General features: G+C 45.1%; 2 protein-coding genes across 2 annotated transcripts in view; both read left to right on the plus strand.

Moving 5' to 3' along the window:
• myo15aa (myosin XVAa) overlaps window positions 1-2,541 on the plus strand; it is a 50,001-nt gene extending 47,460 nt beyond the window's left edge. Inside the window, exons 61-64 of the mRNA XM_056407727.1 lie at window positions 110-243; window positions 739-872; window positions 1,186-1,326; window positions 1,495-2,541. Of these exons, the coding sequence (XP_056263702.1) occupies window positions 110-243; window positions 739-872; window positions 1,186-1,326; window positions 1,495-1,596 (511 nt within the window). The 3' untranslated portion in view covers window positions 1,597-2,541. The remainder of the gene's footprint in view (window positions 1-109; window positions 244-738; window positions 873-1,185; window positions 1,327-1,494) is intronic.
• A 709-nt stretch (window positions 2,542-3,250) lies between these two features.
• Window positions 3,251-18,631, plus strand: part of llgl1 (LLGL scribble cell polarity complex component 1) — a 31,674-nt gene continuing 16,293 nt past the window's right edge. The window contains exons 1-5 of the mRNA XM_056406259.1: window positions 3,251-3,560; window positions 5,664-5,761; window positions 16,199-16,280; window positions 16,354-16,505; window positions 17,523-17,669. Coding sequence (XP_056262234.1) covers window positions 3,480-3,560; window positions 5,664-5,761; window positions 16,199-16,280; window positions 16,354-16,505; window positions 17,523-17,669 — 560 coding nt within the window. The 5' untranslated portion in view covers window positions 3,251-3,479. The remainder of the gene's footprint in view (window positions 3,561-5,663; window positions 5,762-16,198; window positions 16,281-16,353; window positions 16,506-17,522; window positions 17,670-18,631) is intronic.

The following is an 18,631-nucleotide window of genomic DNA, read 5'->3' on the forward strand; positions in this document are numbered from 1 at the left end:
AATCCAAGACACACACTCACCCCGATAAAAATTCGCAAATTTTCAAACACATTTGTGCCGAATGTATACCGGCTTCCTCTGATGCTTTTTTGTGTGTGTCTGCCTTTAGCCGTGATGTGCAGGAGTGCGTCCCCCCACAGTTCTACAGCAAACAGGGTTCACAGCTCTGGGTGAACATGGCGACTCAGCACATGCAGCAGGTGCAGCCCTTGAACCCGAACCAGGCCCGTGCACAGTTCCTCGGTAAGAACACAGCTCTGGGAGAGTTTGTTTAAAAAAAAAATGTTTTACACCTCTAAAACTCTCTAAAATCCCATCTGAGTTTGAATGTTTTGATTAAAAAACATCGGCAAAAACATTTATTGTTGTCATTAAAGATCCAGTGTGTAGGATTTGAGGACATCTAGTGGCGAGATTGTATATTGCAACCAACTGAAACTTCTCCTGTGTGCTATAAGCTGTAGTAGAGCTACATCTGCAGACACAAAAAAACGTGTATGGTCTTATCTAGAGGGTCAGCGGTCCATACGACTCTTATTTTCAGTCGATTATACATTAAAGAAAACTATGAATACTATTATATTCCATTTCTAACAACAGGTGCGCCTAAATGCAACGCCTCTTTAGAAAGTGACAATAGAAAGCAGTGAAGATACTAACTGTTCCAAGATGCTTTTCTTGACAATAAGGGACTTGAACGTGCTCCCGTTGTAAAAGTGACCCGTCCTGTTTCCCCAGGTCTGGTCAGCGCCTTCCCCATGTTCGGCTCCTCCTTCTTCTACATCCAGAGCTGTAGCTCGTCCTCCATCCACGCCCCGTGCATCCTGGCTGTAAATCTGAACGGACTGCATTTTCTCAACAAGGATACTCATGTGTGTGTCACACTCACTCAGATTCAGTCTTTTGTAATGCTGCACAATTCATATTAAAACATATTTTTTGTAATGGTATTTATTTGAAGCTTCACTCTTTTAACATCAACCAGATCAATTTATGCCAAAAGAAAACTTCTGCAAAAGAAAACTGAAATATGACAGAATCTAGCATGTGGCTCCCCCTGTTGGTCGTTATATTCACTGTCTGCTTTTATCTGATACATCCTGTATTCTGCATATCTCTCTATCAGAGTATGGTTGTAAGAGTTTCATTGCCTCTGTGTGTGTGTGTGTGTGTGTGCGTAAATAGGAGGCCATGGTGCGGTTCCCTCTGAAGGAAGTCCAGTCAACTCGCACTCAGAGGCCGACTTCAGGCTCCAGTTATCCGTATGTGGAGATCATGATAGGAGACCTGCTCAACCAGCGCATCACACAGCTACAGCTGGAGCAGGTGTGTGTGTGTGTGTGTGTGTGTGTGATACAGACAGAGCGAAATAATAATAGAGAGCTGCAGTCACAATATGTAATCATACGTAGTTTTCTCTGTGCATTTCCCTCCTAACTGCCATGAGTATGTGTGTGTGTTTGTGTTTATGTGTGTCTGTGTGTTTGTTTCCAGGGCCTGGAGCTGTGCCGAGTCATCGCCATGCACATGGAGAACATGTTGTCAGTCAGAGAAAAGAGACTCACTTTGCCACCAAGTGAAATCACTCTGCTATAACACAAACACACAAAAACACACACCGATTTCCCACTTCACCCCTCGTGAATAAACTGCATCTACCTCTATTTAGAAAATAGAATCTTTCGATACGTAAAGCTAATGTTCCTGTAATGTTCAGCGATGACGAAATCATGAGGACTCAATTCAAGCCGCAACCAAAGATGATTTTCTTCGTGAGTCGTTTGATCTGTAAAATGTTAGAGAGGAGCAAAACATTCAAATCATAACAGTCCAAACCCATATAATATTCATATTACGATCGTAGAACAGTAAAAAAGCAGCATATTATATTAAATAGTTACAATTTGGACACCGGGAAGAATTTAATTTGGGCCATGTTGATAAAAAATGACTCACAACATTAACATATATATATATGTAAATATATATAGTTATCTTTCTGAACCTGACACGTTTCAGTGCCGCCTCGTACCGTACACATACTTTCACACCCACATACCAGTTGAATGCATTCATGTGTCTATGATGAAATGTAAGGAGTAGAAAGTCAAACTTCTATAAATGACGTACCCCATTTATGTTTTTTGTTTGACATTTTTAGCCAAAACTGTTTAAGATCTTGTCTGCCATGGCTGCTTTATAAAGTTGAGAGGCCTCTTTTAATTACCTTTTAACTTTTCCACTATGGCAGAGTTATATTAGCATCGATCTGAGGGGCAACGCTAAATTAAAATGTGTGCTTTGCTCTCCACAAAGAAACTGAAATGTGTGAAACTTAAGTGGAAATGTAACTTCCTAGAGTTAGAGTAACCTACATTCATTATTTATGAACCCATAAGGCACTGAAGGCCACATCCCCGAACTCTTTGCACAAATTAAAATGATTATTTATACAATGTATATATGTGTTTGTAAATAGCTGTTGTACATAACTAACGCATGTGAATAATGCTGTACATTAAAGTTTGTAGCATAAATTACTCTGATGTGTGAATTTGGTTTTATTTATTTACTTCCTTTGCATAAACATGTAACAAGTAGAGGCATCAGAGAAAGAGAGGGAATTGAGTACATATATAAATAACAGATAGAATATAAGATAAGTAAATACTTGTACTTAATATAACAGGAGTGAATACTAAAGCTTTTACCCAAGCATTTATTTCTTTAAAATAACACATCAATTTTAGTTTCCTGAAATGTGCTTTCTCAACATTTTAAATAATTTAAATGTAAGATCACTTAATTTACTTTCATTGGATGGTAGCGACATGTTTTAATGTTTATTATTGTGCTACTTTTGCTTTCTTAATATTACTTACTTAATTTTAAACAGCAGTTCATTGACCTCATGTCCCAAAAATATTTTATTTTTACACATTTTAAACGATGAATACCCATCACAAGCGAGGATGGTTTCATTTCCTATAGCGGACTCGCCGTTTAACACTTTCTATAGCCGGATGTAGGTGAGACGCGCATCCGGTGCGTCCCGTGTTACGAACCGAACGCCCCCTCTCTCTCCACACAGCCGTTGGTCGTGTGGGCGTTCCCCAGTAATTGCTCGCAGATCTCTTCGCCCTGATTGGTTAACAACAACGGGGGTCCGTGTGAACCGGGAAGAGGAGGAGGTGGCGTTGAGGAGGCGGGGGGGGGGGGAGAGGGACTGTGGTCAAACCCACCGCGACCTAAACAGCTCCAGGAGAGAAAGAGAGGAGGGAGGAGAGAGCCGCAGCCCCGCTTTCAGCCTGAATGGGCTCGTCGGTTAGCTAAGCTTAGCATCGTCCGACTGCACCGTTAGAGAACTCCCGTGTTGTTTTCCTCTCCGCCCCCCACCCCACCCCCTCTCCCTCGTGTCTCTCCCCCACCCCTGGCTCCCCCCTTCCCGCTTGCATTCCCCGCCGCCGCACGTCTCCAAGATGATGAAGTTTAGGTTCCGTCGGCAGGGAACCGACCCGCAGAGAGAGAAGATAAAACAGGAACTCTTCGCCTTCAGCAAGGTAAAGTAACGGGACGGCGGGGGAGAGAGAATGAGGAGGAGGGGGAGAGAGAGAGAGGGAGAGGGGTTCCTCCCCTAAACTATCCCAAAACCGGACCAGATTTTTAACTCTAGTCCTCTGCAGCATTTGGTCTCGGCTGCTCCTCCTTCTCTGTCTCTGTTTGCAGCTCGATGTGATGTTTTTTTTTTTAGTGCAGGCTGGACGCTTTGTTCATGTGTTTGTGTGTGTGTGTGCGCGTGCATGTGTGTGTGTGTTTCAGTCACGGCGTGTTAAATGGCTTTTACCCAACGTGCCCCCCCCCCCCCCCACACACACACCAATAACTCACCTTCTTTTGTAGAAACCAAACATTTCATGTAATTAACCGTCAACTGATTGCGCTATCAGTGATGGGGGCGGGGTTAGATTATCACGCTTCATTGACAAGAGTAGTGTGTGTTGTGTTGATGCTTTTCTGGAAGTAGCCTGATGCATTTGGATATCGATCAAGATGGCTGTCAGTGAGGTGACAGGTTGGACCCTTATCCCCCTTTTTCATGGATTCCCCCCCCCCCACACCCCACAAAAGTTACAACTGCACCATAAACAGGAAGCTCCCTCTGGTTTTTAGGGTCTGATTTCTCGCCACTTCTTGCATCACACCCACATGGACGTAAACCAGTTTGTGTGACCAGTAAAGTCAACATCCAACGACTCCTCCTCACCGGTCGGTCGGTCCTGAAATGCCAAGTGGATCAAAGTCCAGTGGGCTGTGTTGACGATTGTGCAAATCAAATAATATGAGGTGGAGGTAATGTTGTTGTGTCGCCAGCGGTTTCTCCACGAGGCAAAATTGTGTTGAGCACGGCTGCGGCCTTGAACTCAGAGTGAGGTCACTGTCACTCTGACAGAATTAACCTCACGCAACAGGATTATTTCACATAACACCAGCAATATGCAGCACGGCTGCTTTTCGTTATCGGTTCATCTGCCGTATTAGTTTGATCTGTTTTTTAAAAAGTGAAAAATGTCCATTCCAGTTTCCCAGAGTTCAAAGCGAAATATTTTGTTGGATTTTAAGTCTGAAAACCAAACGACTATCATACATGACGAGGATAAAGAAACACGCCGCATTTGAGAAGCTGCAACTCAGACATTTGTGTCATTTTTGCCCAAAATATTCACTAAAATAACGCCTTTTGCCGTATGTCTTTAAACAGTTGAAGAGTGCATTGCATCTAAAGTTCACAGACACACACACACACACACACACACACACACACACACACATGCTTTAAAAAAAAACGTTTGTCCCCAGCTGCCACAACAGAGGTGGTCTCTCAACTGGAGTCTTACTTTGATGTCCCTGTGAGTCTCTCTCTGTGTGTGTCATCCGATATTTAAAGAAACAAAAGTATTACTCAATTAATGATCTAAACCTTTAATTTAAATCTGCAGATATAATTAAGGGGAACGCACACATTTTAAAATTAAACCGAGTTTAAGAAACCACAAGAAGAAAGTAGTAACCAACCAACCAGACCATCGCAGAAGTTGGTCTCACTCGAGAGCAGACTGGTTCATAATCACGATTTAAAGGTACAATTGCACAATTTTAATGCGTGTTGTAAAATGTTAGAAAACGCCAAAAAGCAGTTTCCCTACATTTATAGAGCACCGATTTAACAAGGAAGCGATGTATGACTGCAAGTTGCCATTAAGGGCTTTATAAATAAAAAATGTAAAAAACATTACCACCGTTTTACTGCGTATCGGAGCTCCCCTCTGAACGCACAGTTTCCACATGTCTTACACGACAGAAATACCCCCGTAAACCTCTTTGAGAAGCGGGTCGTGGTTTCTCTCTCGATCTGAACGCTTTCCCAGCTGCCTCCTCCTCCCTCACACGTCTTAAACTGTGAATTTATGTTAATCCCCGTTTAATAAAGTCTGCGAAGCGCCGCAATAAAGCGAGTAGGAACTTTTCTCTCACTTTTATGGAGGGACGCCTCTCCTTCAGACGCCTCGCCGTCTTGTCAGACATTATCACTTTAAAAGAACAATAAATGTGAGCGTTTTCGCTGTCTTCTTTCCTGTGTAATCTGTGTTTCTCTTTTTTTTTAGACTGTGGAGCATGGGTTCCCTCACCAGCCCAGTGCTTTGGCCTTCGACCCCAAACTGGAACTCATGGCCATCGGAACCAAGTCAGGAGCCATCAAAGTGTATCCTTTATTGTCATTGAGCTCGGGAAAAAAGCATAACAAAGGTAATTGTAGTTTATGAAGAGGGGGGGAGGCAATTAATTAACAATTATAACTAAGAATACTTTCGTTTAACCAGTTTTCTCATATCCAGTCCTGGTTACCCTGTTTTATTATTGTTTTTCTCAAACAAATTGTTTTCATTTACTGGGATTTATCTCTGTTTTTAGTTCACAGCTGACTATGTGGGATAAAATCCAGCGACTGAGTCCTGTAGGACAAAATCTCCTCTATAGAAATCATTTCTCCCTTTTTTGTCTTTTTTACTCTATCTTTAAAGTGCTGCAATGTTTATTTGTTGATCCGCTCTGCAGTGCAGCCACTCCGGGTTGGAGAGTATCGGAAGTCAGTGTTTCAAGCCGCTGTCATGCTTTTTTAAATTTTGCGTCATGCTCTTAGGATTTAATGTTTCTTGCAGGGTGATAACTATTGATTCTTTAAACCACTGTCTCACTATTTATAGCTTTTGCGAAGCTAATTGAGATCCAAGTCGCGCTGCGTGCCGCTTTTGCTTTTCCTCGTTCTCACGATGCCTCGCAGTGCTTTTCATAATTGTTGAGGAAATACGGATCAGATGCGTCTGCTGCAGAGCTGTTTATGTAACGCCGGCTCAGTCGAGCGCTGCATTGCTGTGTGTGCAGTCTGTCTCTGTGGGGAGGCGCACCGTCTGCACCACTTAAGTGAAGAGCCCTTTTGTTTCCTTCTGCGCTCACAATATCAGAGGAAAGTTTTTAGTTGTTTCTGCACACTCCTTGGTTTTGTGTTCCATGGTTGTGGCTTGTTGTTCTTTTCGGGTTATTAACACTTTTGAATGTTTCTGGTAATTTGGGGTTATTTGCATGACGGTGTCTTGCATGGTGAGGCGGCAGGTTGCAAACAAACCCCTCAAATAGGACTTTTGAGTCAAATAATCACCCGAAATGTGTGTTTTCTGCCTATTTTTAATTGGGTCAAACTGTGAGGTTTTCTTGCTGCTTGTGTTCCGGCCTACTTCCCCTTTTTTAAAGCCACCGCCTCCAAAACACTGCAATTAACTAGAGAGAGTAAAATGTTATCCGGGACCGAGAAACAACACAACAACATCATGACATAGACTATTTGGAGAAAAGATGCTTTCATCCTCGGAGGCCCGTAGTACCAAGAGGGGTAGCAGTAGGGAATCAAACCCTCGGCAGTGGCGGTGCAGGACTCCTCCGTCTGCGTTCTGAGATGAGCGTCGGTTTGGCTCCTGAAGAAGCATCGCAGCACAACCGTAATTTGGAGTCGGAGGCGATTGCGTCAGAAATTCCAGCAGCTCGCGACCGGTCCACGTTGTGGATCTCGCTCGACTCTCTCCGTGTGCGCGTGGCTGCATCGCCGTGACGATCGTGTCGTTGGTTAACGTCAGCCGACCGCCTTGTTGTCTGTTTGAAAGCGTACGTTGGGGTTTGTTTTGCTCGCCTCTCGCATGTTTCACGTTTGACTCGTGTTTTCTCTTGTCGGTGTTCAAGCTGCAGGAGAGAGAGAGAGAGCGTGTGATTCATGAACACAAGCATGTTGGTGTGAGGATCTGAATGCGTGTTCATAGCAAATACTGCATGCGTATTGAATCTGTGCACATGTATCTGTGTGTGTGTGTGAGAGAGAAGGGAGTCTGGCTGCGGTTGTGTGTTATGTGCTGGTGCATTAGACTGGAGAATCGATTCTTTCAGAGAGAAAAAGAGAGAGACTGGTGGTACCAGGCACTTCCACCCCAGAGGGAGACGGCTGGAGGAGGGGGGAGATGGATATAAACAGAGGCAGTGAAGACGTGGGAATGTTACAGAGATGTGAGGGGAGGGAACATAACTCCTCTACGCGGCTTTACCTACTCTCACAGAACGACTGAGACTCAAAACTACAGCTAGTCAGCCGGCTTTTTAACAAGGCCCCAGCTGCTGCTGGGGAGATGTGGAAAGTTTATGAAAGAGAAAAATTTCTTGTTTCACACATCAATTGCGTCGGATCAGCGGTTCAGACTGTTGAAAGAAGAGTTAAAGAAGTAAAACCATCTCTTGATGAACTTCTTTTAGCGCCTGTCGATGTTTTAAGGAAAATATCAAGAACCATATTATACACTTTAAAAAGCTGTTATACACATCACAGGTGTAATGTTTCGATCTGAACCTCAAATGCATAAATTATCAAAAAAATTGTTGTTGTCATTGCTCGTGATGACTTCATTGGCTCTGCGTCTCAGCTCCTCTAACTAATACGTGTAGGCTGCCATTTAAAAAAAACGTGACGTGAGATAAAGAAATTAAAAGGCACAGAATAAATAAATCAATGTGTCTCGGGATGCCGTAGTTCTGTTAGCTTACAGCCAAACATAGTCCAACACATCAAAAGTGAGCTCACTGTTTCCTCCACAGACATGCAGTCTATAGCCCCCCCCCCACCCACCCCCACGGTCAGCAGGCAGTCAATGGCCGCATAAAACGGGCAGTAAAAGGAGTTTATTATCACCGTTACCATGAAAGGTCCTTGAGCGTGCAGCCGTTAACGAGCACCGGACATGTTTAGCGGTTCGCTGTAGCGGAGTGAGCGAGAGTCACCGTGGACGGACACAGACCTGCACTCGCTCGCTCACGACTCTCCTGCCGGAGATAAGGAGCCAAACCGGCGAGAAAGATCGAGTTCACGAACGACAGAGTTTTTGTGTTTTCGCTCCAACGATTAATCGACTCTGAAAACGGTTTATTTTTCTTCTGGTTAATCCCCCGGTCGACCGGCTCTGGTTTCAGGGCTGCGGTGGGTTCCTACAAACGTTCTCTCGGTCTTGGCGGCCTTCGTTTTTTTATTGAAGAAGTGTTTTTTGTGTGCATGTTCACATTCCCTGATAATCTCACAGACTCACTGACTTGGGTTTGACCTGCACGGGATTGCCAGAATACCTGCTAGTACTGTAAAACACACACACACACACACACACACACACTGCCAGATGTGTGGTTTAATTCTGTGTGTATTGAGAGGTCGGAGGAGACACACAAAAAAACTGCCATTAAGTTTATCGACTGAATTACAAGGTATTTGAACTTGTGTTCTCCATCTTGTCGCAGTGATTCCTCCTCCTCCTCGTCCTGTTCTTCCTCCGCTCTCTATCGGCCTCCCGCTCGTCCTTTCCCGTCTCTCCGTCTCTCGCTCGCTGCGTGTTTATGAAGACAGAGTCATATTACGCCCTGAGAGTTTCTGCTTCGACCACAGACTGGGGCTCCGCAGAGGGGAGGGGGACAATGTGCTGTGGAGAATGTGTGTGTGTGTGCGTAAGTGTGTGTGTTGAGCGAGATCGTGTGTGTGGGCGGGGGGGGTCGATCTCGAAGAGTCTGTCTCCAGTCGAAGAATGCATGTTGCGCTGCCCTGGGTTAACCCTCCCTCTCTGTGTGTGTGTGTGTGCAGTTTGGGTGAGTAAGAGCTTTGTTGCTGAGTCTAGTCTTAATAAAGGAAGCTTTTGAATTGGTTTCCAAGACGACCAGCGCGGGTTGCCGGGGATGAGAAGTGCTCGCAGGCTGCAGGGCATTGAAAGTCTGCAGCTCGGTGCGTCAGGCAGCGGAATCCACTGGTGGAAATGAATCAAAAGTGGGTGAAAAAAAAGTCTGAAAATATACTACTTACAGTAGTACAGTACCTGCTAGTAACCTCCACACACACAATAATATCAAAGTGACTTTAGCTGGACAGTCCACTGAAACTTTGTGTCCATGAAACTTCAGTATCGACAATTTGAGGGTCAGAGGTAGAGCAAATATTGATACACACACACACACACAGAACTTTGATCGATGCATTTATGTATGAGCTCCAGCTGTCAGTCTTCCGTCTGTCTGACATCCTGTTGGTCACACACACACACACACACACACACCATGCTGAGCGGCTCTCATCTCTTCACAAGTTGCAAACGCTTGACTGACTTTGTCTGTGAAAAGCTTGAAAGTTATTTTTATCGGTGCTTCTCCGTGTCAGAAGTCGGCGTCTCGTTGCGCCGCCGCATCTGGAAATCTGAAATTTTCGCTCCGCATCATTTTCTTCTTCTTCTTCTTCTTCTTTTGCGACGTCACCGGGACGCCGGAGAGGCTGAACTCTCATTCGGTGTTCCTCTTCCTCCCCGACCTGAGAGGTCGACTCCCGACAGCTGCTTCGGCTTAACGTTCAGGACGCTCCGATTGTTTATCCGTCCCGAAAGTCAACACTTTCTAAAATGTATTTATTTATTGTGGCTTGTGGTGGAAACGGTGAATTCCCTCTCGAGCTCTTTTGTCCCCTTCAGCTCCACAATTTACATATCGCTTATATTTGAACCATGTGAATTTGATTTCATGCTTTGTGTGTTGAGAGAATTCAACAAAACATCTCGCGTTGCGTAACCTGCATTATTTTTTTTGTTTTTTAAATTAATCGATAAATCTGTATTTAATTTTCTGCTGGGACTTTAATCCAGTCAAAGATGCAGCCTTTAACATTCCTCCTCCTCCTCCTCCTCCACCTCCACACACACACACACACACACACACACATTGCCTTCTCTCTACTTTCTTATGCAGTGAAGCACTTTTTCTGCAACCGCTCACTCTTTTGGTCTCTTCTTCTAATTCCTCCCATCATGTCTCGCTCGCCCTCTTCCTCGTCTAGCCCGTCTCCTCACCCCCACACCTAGACACACACACACACACACACACACACAGAGAGTTAGCAACAGGTGGGGCTGGCTGTGTGTGTTGGTAAAGGGTGTGTGGTCTCACCACGTCGGCCGGGGTGGAGAGGCTGTTGACTGACGCTTCAGATCCTGGAGGGTGGAGTAATGAGGGGTGACGCCGTTTTAAAGTGAGAGATGAAAGAAGGAGAACGCAGAGTGGAGAGTGACGCGCTGCTCAATGAACTGTTGACGTGTTGTGGCGACTGATTTAAACATTCGATGCACTGATCTGATGTTTCAGAGTTGTTGTTGTTGTTATCTGTGTTGAGAGAGCAAAAAAGGGACCACATTAATGTGATCGGGACCAGGTCAATGGGATCGGGACCAGGTCAATGGGATCGGGACCAGGTCAATGGGATCGGGACCAGGTCAATGGAATCGGGACCAGGTCAATGGGATCGGGACCAGTTCAATGGGATCGGGACCAGTTCAATGGGATCGGGACTAGGTCAATGGAATCGGGACTAGGTCAATGGGATCGGGACTAGGTCAATGGGATCGGGACCAGTTCAATGGGATCGGGACCAGGTCAATGTGATCGGGACTAGTTCATTGGGATCGGGACCAGTTTAATGGGATCGGGACTAGTTTAATGGGATTGGGACCAGTTCAATGGGATTGGGACAAGTTCAATGGGATCGGGACCAGTTCAATGGGATCGGGACCAGTTCAATGGGATTGGGACCAGTTCAATGGGATTGGGACTAGTTTAATGGGATTGGGACCAGTTCAATGGGATCGGGACTAGTTTAATGGGATTGGGACCGATAAGCAAACCAGCCAATAAAAAAAAAGTAGGCTCATTATTGATCCACCGATTGATAACATCTGACAAAAAAACGATCATTGGCAAAAGTTCAGAACAATTGTAGTCCAAAACGCATCATTGTATCGTCAGCCGGCAGAAGTGCTAATACATATTTTAATAATGTTTGCGTTGTTACATTTAAACTTGGATTATGAGCTCTGGCTTAAATTCTTCTAAAGAAATGAAGCCGGTGAAAATGAAGCCCTTCTCTCTCCTAGTGATTCTGACTGTCGGTGTCACATTTCAAGATGGACCAAAGCCAAGCAGGGCTTTAATTTACTGTGGACAGGTGTTCTTGGAGGCAGCACAGGTGGGGATATTCTTCCCAGAGTGTGGTGACAGAACGGTGTTTGGTTTTCTCGTGTGTGTGTGTGATGGTCGAACACACTTTCTTCCATCGTTCCAGATATCAGGGCTACGAGCTGAGGGGGAGGATGTAAATGAGCTGGATTGTTTCTCTAGTGGGTGGGTGGAGTTGTTTGGCTTGTCTTGTTGTAGACGGCCTTATGCCAGACGTGTGTGTGTGTGTGCGTTGCTATGTGCGTGTCATGTGTGGAGGAAAAAAAAGGAATTGGAGAAAATGATGATTCCTTAAAAGTTTAGCAAAAAATCCAATTGAACTTTTCTTGGATTTTATTTTGTAACTTTTCTGACTTTATTCTCTGGCGATCTAATCCGTGTGTGTGTGTGTGTGGGGGGGGGGGGGGGTCAACTTGCACATTCATCCTTGGATCCAGTGATCCGTTCTTCCTTCCTGTCCGTCCCAATCTTCTGTCACGTTTGTGTGTGTGTGTGTTTATAGATGTACATATATATGTGTGTGTGTGCACGCTGGCTGTCGTCTGTGTGTCCGACATGGAGGACAATGCCCTCTGTCTGTATTCAGACCGTGAAATCGCTTTATCCTTGCTAACACTCCCTGTCTGCATCACCGGGCAATTGCACAGTGTCTGTGTGGGAGTTTGATGTGTGTGTGTGTGTGTGTGCTTGAGAAAGAGACGGTGATTCTGTGATTATGCGTTACTGTGTGCAATCGGGCTGCTCTGGTGAGCGGCGCAGCGACTCCCTGCATCGCACAGATCGTTGTCATTCGACAGGATGCTCAGGGATTTGAGTCTCCAGCGTCGAATTGTTTTTCCACGTCCAAAAACACGATATCGCTCTGAGACGCTCGCTGCTCGTCTCGCTGCTGTGGTTCATTTTATTGGCTCTTTCAAACTGATGTCCTTGGCAGAGAATCCTTTTTTCTTTTTCTTATCGGTTATTCGATCCAAAGACCTAACGGCGTATCTTTTATGTGGCTTGTGTTTTTGAAGAGGCAATCAGTCCTGGATGTTTATCAGAAGTGTAATCGGGATACGCTGAGAAACGGAAACGGGCAATTACCATTAAAAACAATATAAAGAGGAGTGTTTTGTTTTTAATCCAGACTGAACCGATTCCACGACGAGTGGATGAGCTGTGTTGTAATTCAGTGCAGACTCCTCCAAATTCACTGTGAGGACTCTGACCTTTTTCTTTTATCATAAGTAGGGATGGGTATCGTTCGGGTTTTTTCCGATACCGGTACTTTTAAAACGATAACGGTGCCTGAACCGATACTTTTTCTTTTTAAACGCACAATGAGGACATTAAAAACCTCTTGGGCCATAGTCCCTGTTATCATGGAGCACTGACACAAAACGGATATCAGACTGTTAACATACACAATATATGTTCTCCATGATATGACGTGATATGTATCGTCATGTGCAGACTTTATAGGGTTAATCCTGTCACTGTTTTGATGGGCAAAGAGAACAACCAATCAGAGGGACTGAAGATGACACGTGACAAATAAAGTTTTGCTTCTGACAGTTACACTGAAACAAAGTGACGCCCCACGGTCTTTATTCCTCCGTCATTATATTCCCGGTAACACCGGGTATACAGCCGGGACCGCTGTACATCAACACACCTGCTAGCAGACTGTCACGCTTGTAGCTCGTAGCTAGCGCTAGCTACGAGCTATCTTAAGCATGGTTATAATGGCTAATTTATTATTTCTTGGCCTACTTTTATGAATGCAAGACTTGCAATCAACGTTACGGTACTAATCTGAGTTCAGGCTGCTCGTCATAATCGGTCTCCCCGTGTTCAGGGGACCGGTGACGGTCTCCCCGTCGCGCCCAGCCTGACGCTGGTGTGCTCGACACGGGCTCACTAGTCACACACGGCGCAGCCTCCGCTGTCAGAGTTAAATATGAGAGGCTATCGCAACCTGCTGACAGGGCGGAGTCACCACAGAAGTTCACAACAATAGTTTTTTTCAATTTCAATCGGCTCAGGCACCGGAAAGAAGCACCGAAATGTGCGTTGCGTTTCGGTCCGGGTAATACCGGTTGTATTGGAACCGGTACCATATTGGCACCGGGTTTCGGTACCCAACCCTAATCATAAGGTTTAAACTTCAATTTGTCTAATACTTTTCTTTACTGCTTTATAACGACACACATGGAATTGTTTTCCTCTCGTCCGTTTCCCTTCATGTGCTTTAGCTGAACAGCCAATCGGAATTATTTTCCTCACAGATAGGCTCCGCCCCCCCCCCCCCCCCCCAAGTGTAACGTGAAATGTCGTCAAAAAGATGGGAAAGACGTTTTCACTCTTTCACTTTGATTGACTGGTGCTTCGTCCAGGTATTTATTGAAAGTTCCTCCTTCTCCAAACCGTTTCCATCGCCGGCCGCCCATCTGCCGTTCAGGTTAAAACCCGAGAGAGAGAGAGGACATTAGCCTGGCGGAGGGAGATTTAATATCTGTCCATCACTTTTGAGGACTTATATTATTCTTGGTTTAATGAGCAGATGCCTTGGGGGGCGGAGGGGCTTAATCCAAAGGACATAAACACACAAGACATCAGAACCGGGAATCCCTCCACCAGCTGGCCTCTGACATCACCATGACCAGGATGTGTGTGTGACTCATGGGCCACAGTTGAGCTTTTATATTGTGTTTTTCTCTTTGTTGCCCTCTGTCCTTAAAGCACACACAGAAACCCTCTTCCCCGCGTTACGACTGCTCTGCTGCTCGTCGGACATATTTATTCGAGGGTGGGGGGGGGGGGGTTGTGTTGAATGACAGTTTGAAATGGGAGATGGTTTTTTGCCTGGCTCCTGTCAGATGTGCGGGAGATCAGCCAAGTGTCCCGGCTCTGACTCTTAAATAGCAATTAGTGGTCTTACTTCTCTTCCCAATGCGCTGACAGATTTTTTTTTTTTGCACTCTTTTCTTGCACAGACAGCTTTAAGTTGGTGCCAGTTGCTGTGTAGATATGTGATGAATGAGTTGTGGTCACCAGCTGTAAAGCCACTGCTGCCCATTTTTAAAATATATATACTGGTGGAACTCTGATTGAATCACTTATTTTCCTGTCAGTTGTCTCGATTTATAAAAGTACTCAGTCGCCTGTGAGTCTTGGGCTTTTATTGTGAAGGCGAAGAATGTAAGGAGTGGATCTGGTCTTTGCTGCCTTTTTGTCATGTTTAAAAGTGGTAATAAAGTGTGCCGTCCTGGTTCTGCATACAGAGGCTCTGTGTTGTTGTTGTTGTTTCATAAATAACTCAACCCGTTCTGCATAATATGATTGGTGTGATGCTGAGAAGAATCATCCGTATTCATGCCATGAACAGTAATAACACAAGTGTGAATCCCTTTGCAACAAAGCAATGCAACTGCTCCAATTTTAGTTTTTATGTGTCTCCATTATTCAGTTATTAGCATCTTTATTTTGTTTCTTTGCACATTCACAATCACATTTTGCAGTCGTGTGAAAATGTGCTTATTTATTCTCTTTTGTTGAGTTAGATGAAATAATCGTGTCTGTCTATTTAAATACAGATGAATAAAGCGAGTGGATGTTCCTCTCACACCTCCAGATGTCTCGGGTGTTCCTTATTCTTGTCAATAAGTGGAGGGAGTTAAACTTTCTGGTTTCTATTTACCCTGAAATTGCGTGGAGAGTGGAGATGTGTTGGAAGAAGAACTGAAGGAGGGAACTGAGCTGAGAAAGCAGATGAAATGTTTTGATTAAAACTCCGCTCGGGGGAGAGGGCAAACAAATTTTATTAAACGTTCCTCTAACGAGAGAGAGCTGTTGGGAGGAGAGAGTTAAATAAATGAGTAATCCCTCACTGATACTTGAGGGTCTCACAGAGGTTGGAAACGGAAGGATAAAAGGAAGGAAGGAAGGAAGGAGAGAGAAGATAAGTAGAGATGACAAGTGAGACCCCCCCCCGCCGGTGGATGTATGAATAGGAATTTAATAAGATGTAAATAAAGTGTGTGTGTGTGAATTTGCAGTTTAGACTAATTTAGCGTAGTTAGCTCCTCTGCGTCACAGTTCCTGAGTGTAGCTTTATGTTTTATAAGCTCTGCTTCATTTACTGGATGAACAAAAAGAGGACTCTGAAGTTTGCTGCTGCTGCACACACAGAGACACACACACACACACACACACAGAGTGGTGGTTTTGAGCATCTGCGTCATCTGGTGTTGGAAATTGCCGTGGGCTTTGTTTTGGGGCTCTAATCCCCCCCTAACCAGTAGCTAGTGTGCTTCTTCTGAATTACCAGTTTCTATTTTTGAAGAAATTGTTCCTCCACCCATTACAGTGGCAGACACTCAGGATGCATTGATGTATAAATATTGTTCTTGTGGTGTAATGTTCGGCATGAACTCGGTTAAACTAAATAATTCCCACCGATCGGTGACATAAACTGTAATTAAGTCCCATCTGTGTTTTTGTTTTGTCGCTTCACCTTTTTGGTTTTTAAATTGGTCTTTTCATTTAGTGTAAAATCTTTTGTTGTGAACTTCCTTGACGGGACCCCTCGCAGCTACGGGTGTCCAGGTGTGGAGTTCACGGGCCTCCACGGAGACACCACGGCCGTCACACAGATCCACTTCCTGCCCGGACAGGTAACCAATGACTCCTTTGTGTGACGAGCGCGGCGGCCAATCAGACGCTCATGTTCGCTCCGCTCCGCCGCAGGGCCGCCTGCTGTCGCTGCTGGACGACAACACGATCCACCTGTGGGAGCTGGCGGCCAGAGAGGAGGGAGGGGTCACGAGAGAGGGCGTGGTCTGTCTACAGGAAGTGGAAAGCTACATCCTCCCAGGAAGACCGGGCATTGAGGGCTGCAGGTACGCTAAAGCATGATTTGCTGTAATTATTTAGCTTTTTTTAATGCTAATATCTCAGGCGTTTACCTTGCTGTAGCCGTTAAATGCATTTGCACTCGTTGGCTACCTTTTTTATGAAGTAGTTTGGACTTTATATTATTATGATTATAGTGTTTCCTCCCTGGATTTCAAATGTTTTGCACATTGTAAAGAGATTAACAGGAAAGGATGCTCCTACCTTGTCTTCAGGATTATAATTTAGGACGTGGTTGTCAAAGCAGGTCTAGAAATGTGAAGCTTCTTAAACATGCATTCCTTCTACTGACCACCAGGGGGCGACGACTCTGGTTGTATAGAAGTCTATGCTAAAGTGTCTTGAACATGCATTCCTTCTACTGACCACCAGGGGGTGACGACTCTGGCTGTATAGAAGTCTGTGCGTCATGTCTTACAGCTGCATTCTTTTTAGTGACCACCAGGGGGCGACTCCTATGGTTGTATAGAAGTCTATATAAATGACTTCTCTCTTGATTTATTCCCTCAGTAAACATTGTAAACATGAGTTTATGTCTCATCTCTAGTTTCAAGTCTTCTTCTATACAGCATGATGTCATAATTTAGTAAATTATTAACTATTTAGAGTCAACCAGACCATAAAGCAGGGGGCGCTTTAGGGCGGGGCTACTAGGTGATTGACAGGTCGCTACCACGGCGTTGTCCCGATTGTCTTGTTTGTAAAAACAGTTAAAGCTGTAAGACTAAAATGTGTATTTCAGCTCTCGGTTGTGCTCGGCGACACACTTTCACTTCTCAACTCACGGAGCCAATTTGTGTTTCACCCGGCAACATGCGGTACAGTCGCAAAAAAAAAAGTGTGAAAGAAAAAAAACAATGACACGATTGTCAACGTGAAAGACCTTCTAATAATGTCCTGGTGAAGCCAAGCGGCGTCCCTCTGGTTGTAGTATCTCACATGGCAGTCAGCTGGACGAGGATATAAACGATCAATAGTTCAAACCCTCTTCCTCCTCTTCTCAGTGCCACTCGGGTGACCGTCCTCCTCCTGCTGAGGTCGAGCGACCTGCTGTGCATCGGAACAGAGGGAGGGGGTGTCTACTTCCTGGAGTTGCCCCGCCTCTCGCTGAAGGAGAACCAGACGCTGCTCCAGGATCAGGTCATGCAGAGGTGAGAGGGTCGCGTGTAAGCGACGGCGAATGAATTGAGTCGATAACTGCATTAATAATAACCAATAACGTTGAAACCAGGGTTTCCGGGGGTCTTTAAACGAGACACCAAGGGGCTTCTTGCCCGTCAACTCTGTTTGAGTCTATTAGCGGTCGTTTTAAATGTGTAATTCAGTCACCGTGTGAACATCTGACCAAACGCTTGTAAACCTTCATAATGTGGTAAAAGGGGAACGGACAAACCGCCGTAGAGCAGCACAGAGAGGAGCCATCACCGCGCGGCTGTTAGATTCTGGGATTGTTATGCAGACGAGGCTTCATATTTTATCCAGTTTATTTATTCATCTTTCTTTTTATAATTTGGTTTCCTCGCTTGCATCGACATCACAGAGTTACTGTGGCTCAGACCCCTCATTAAACAGGTTTGTTTAGGGTATCTGGCAGAACTGAGGCCTACCGAGGGTCCTGATAAGGTGTGTGTGTGCGTGTGTGTGTGTGTGTGTGTGTGTGTGTGTGTGTGTGTGTGTGTGTGTGTGTGTGTGTGTGTGTGTGTGTGTGTGTAAGAGAAGGGAGGTTTTAGACAAGGAGGCTTTGTACCGGCTGCCAAAACATGGTGTTCCGGTTGGGGAAGTGCTTCAGCTGTATCTCTGTGTGTTCTCACACACACACACACAGAGAGAGGCTCATCACCGGGACTCTGTAACAGGATGCTGGATTCCCTAAAAATACTTATGAACGGAGAGAGGCGGAGACCATGAAATGCTTTGTCAGGAATGTTTCTGCCGCCGGAGAGGATCTTCCTCTGTGTGTTTCATGCGATGGTTCTGCCTCGTACGCAGCAGAGAGGCCAGAAAGCTGCATTGCTGTCTTTTTCTTCTCCACTTTGTTTGTATTTCCTCATCAAGTTTCCTTTCTCGCCTCCTTCTGTCTCGTCTCCTTCGGTGACATCTTCAGGGTGTGTCC

Source organism: Pseudoliparis swirei, chromosome 23, assembly GCF_029220125.1.
Source record: "Pseudoliparis swirei isolate HS2019 ecotype Mariana Trench chromosome 23, NWPU_hadal_v1, whole genome shotgun sequence".
NCBI classification, from domain to species: domain Eukaryota; kingdom Metazoa; phylum Chordata; class Actinopteri; order Perciformes; family Liparidae; genus Pseudoliparis; species Pseudoliparis swirei.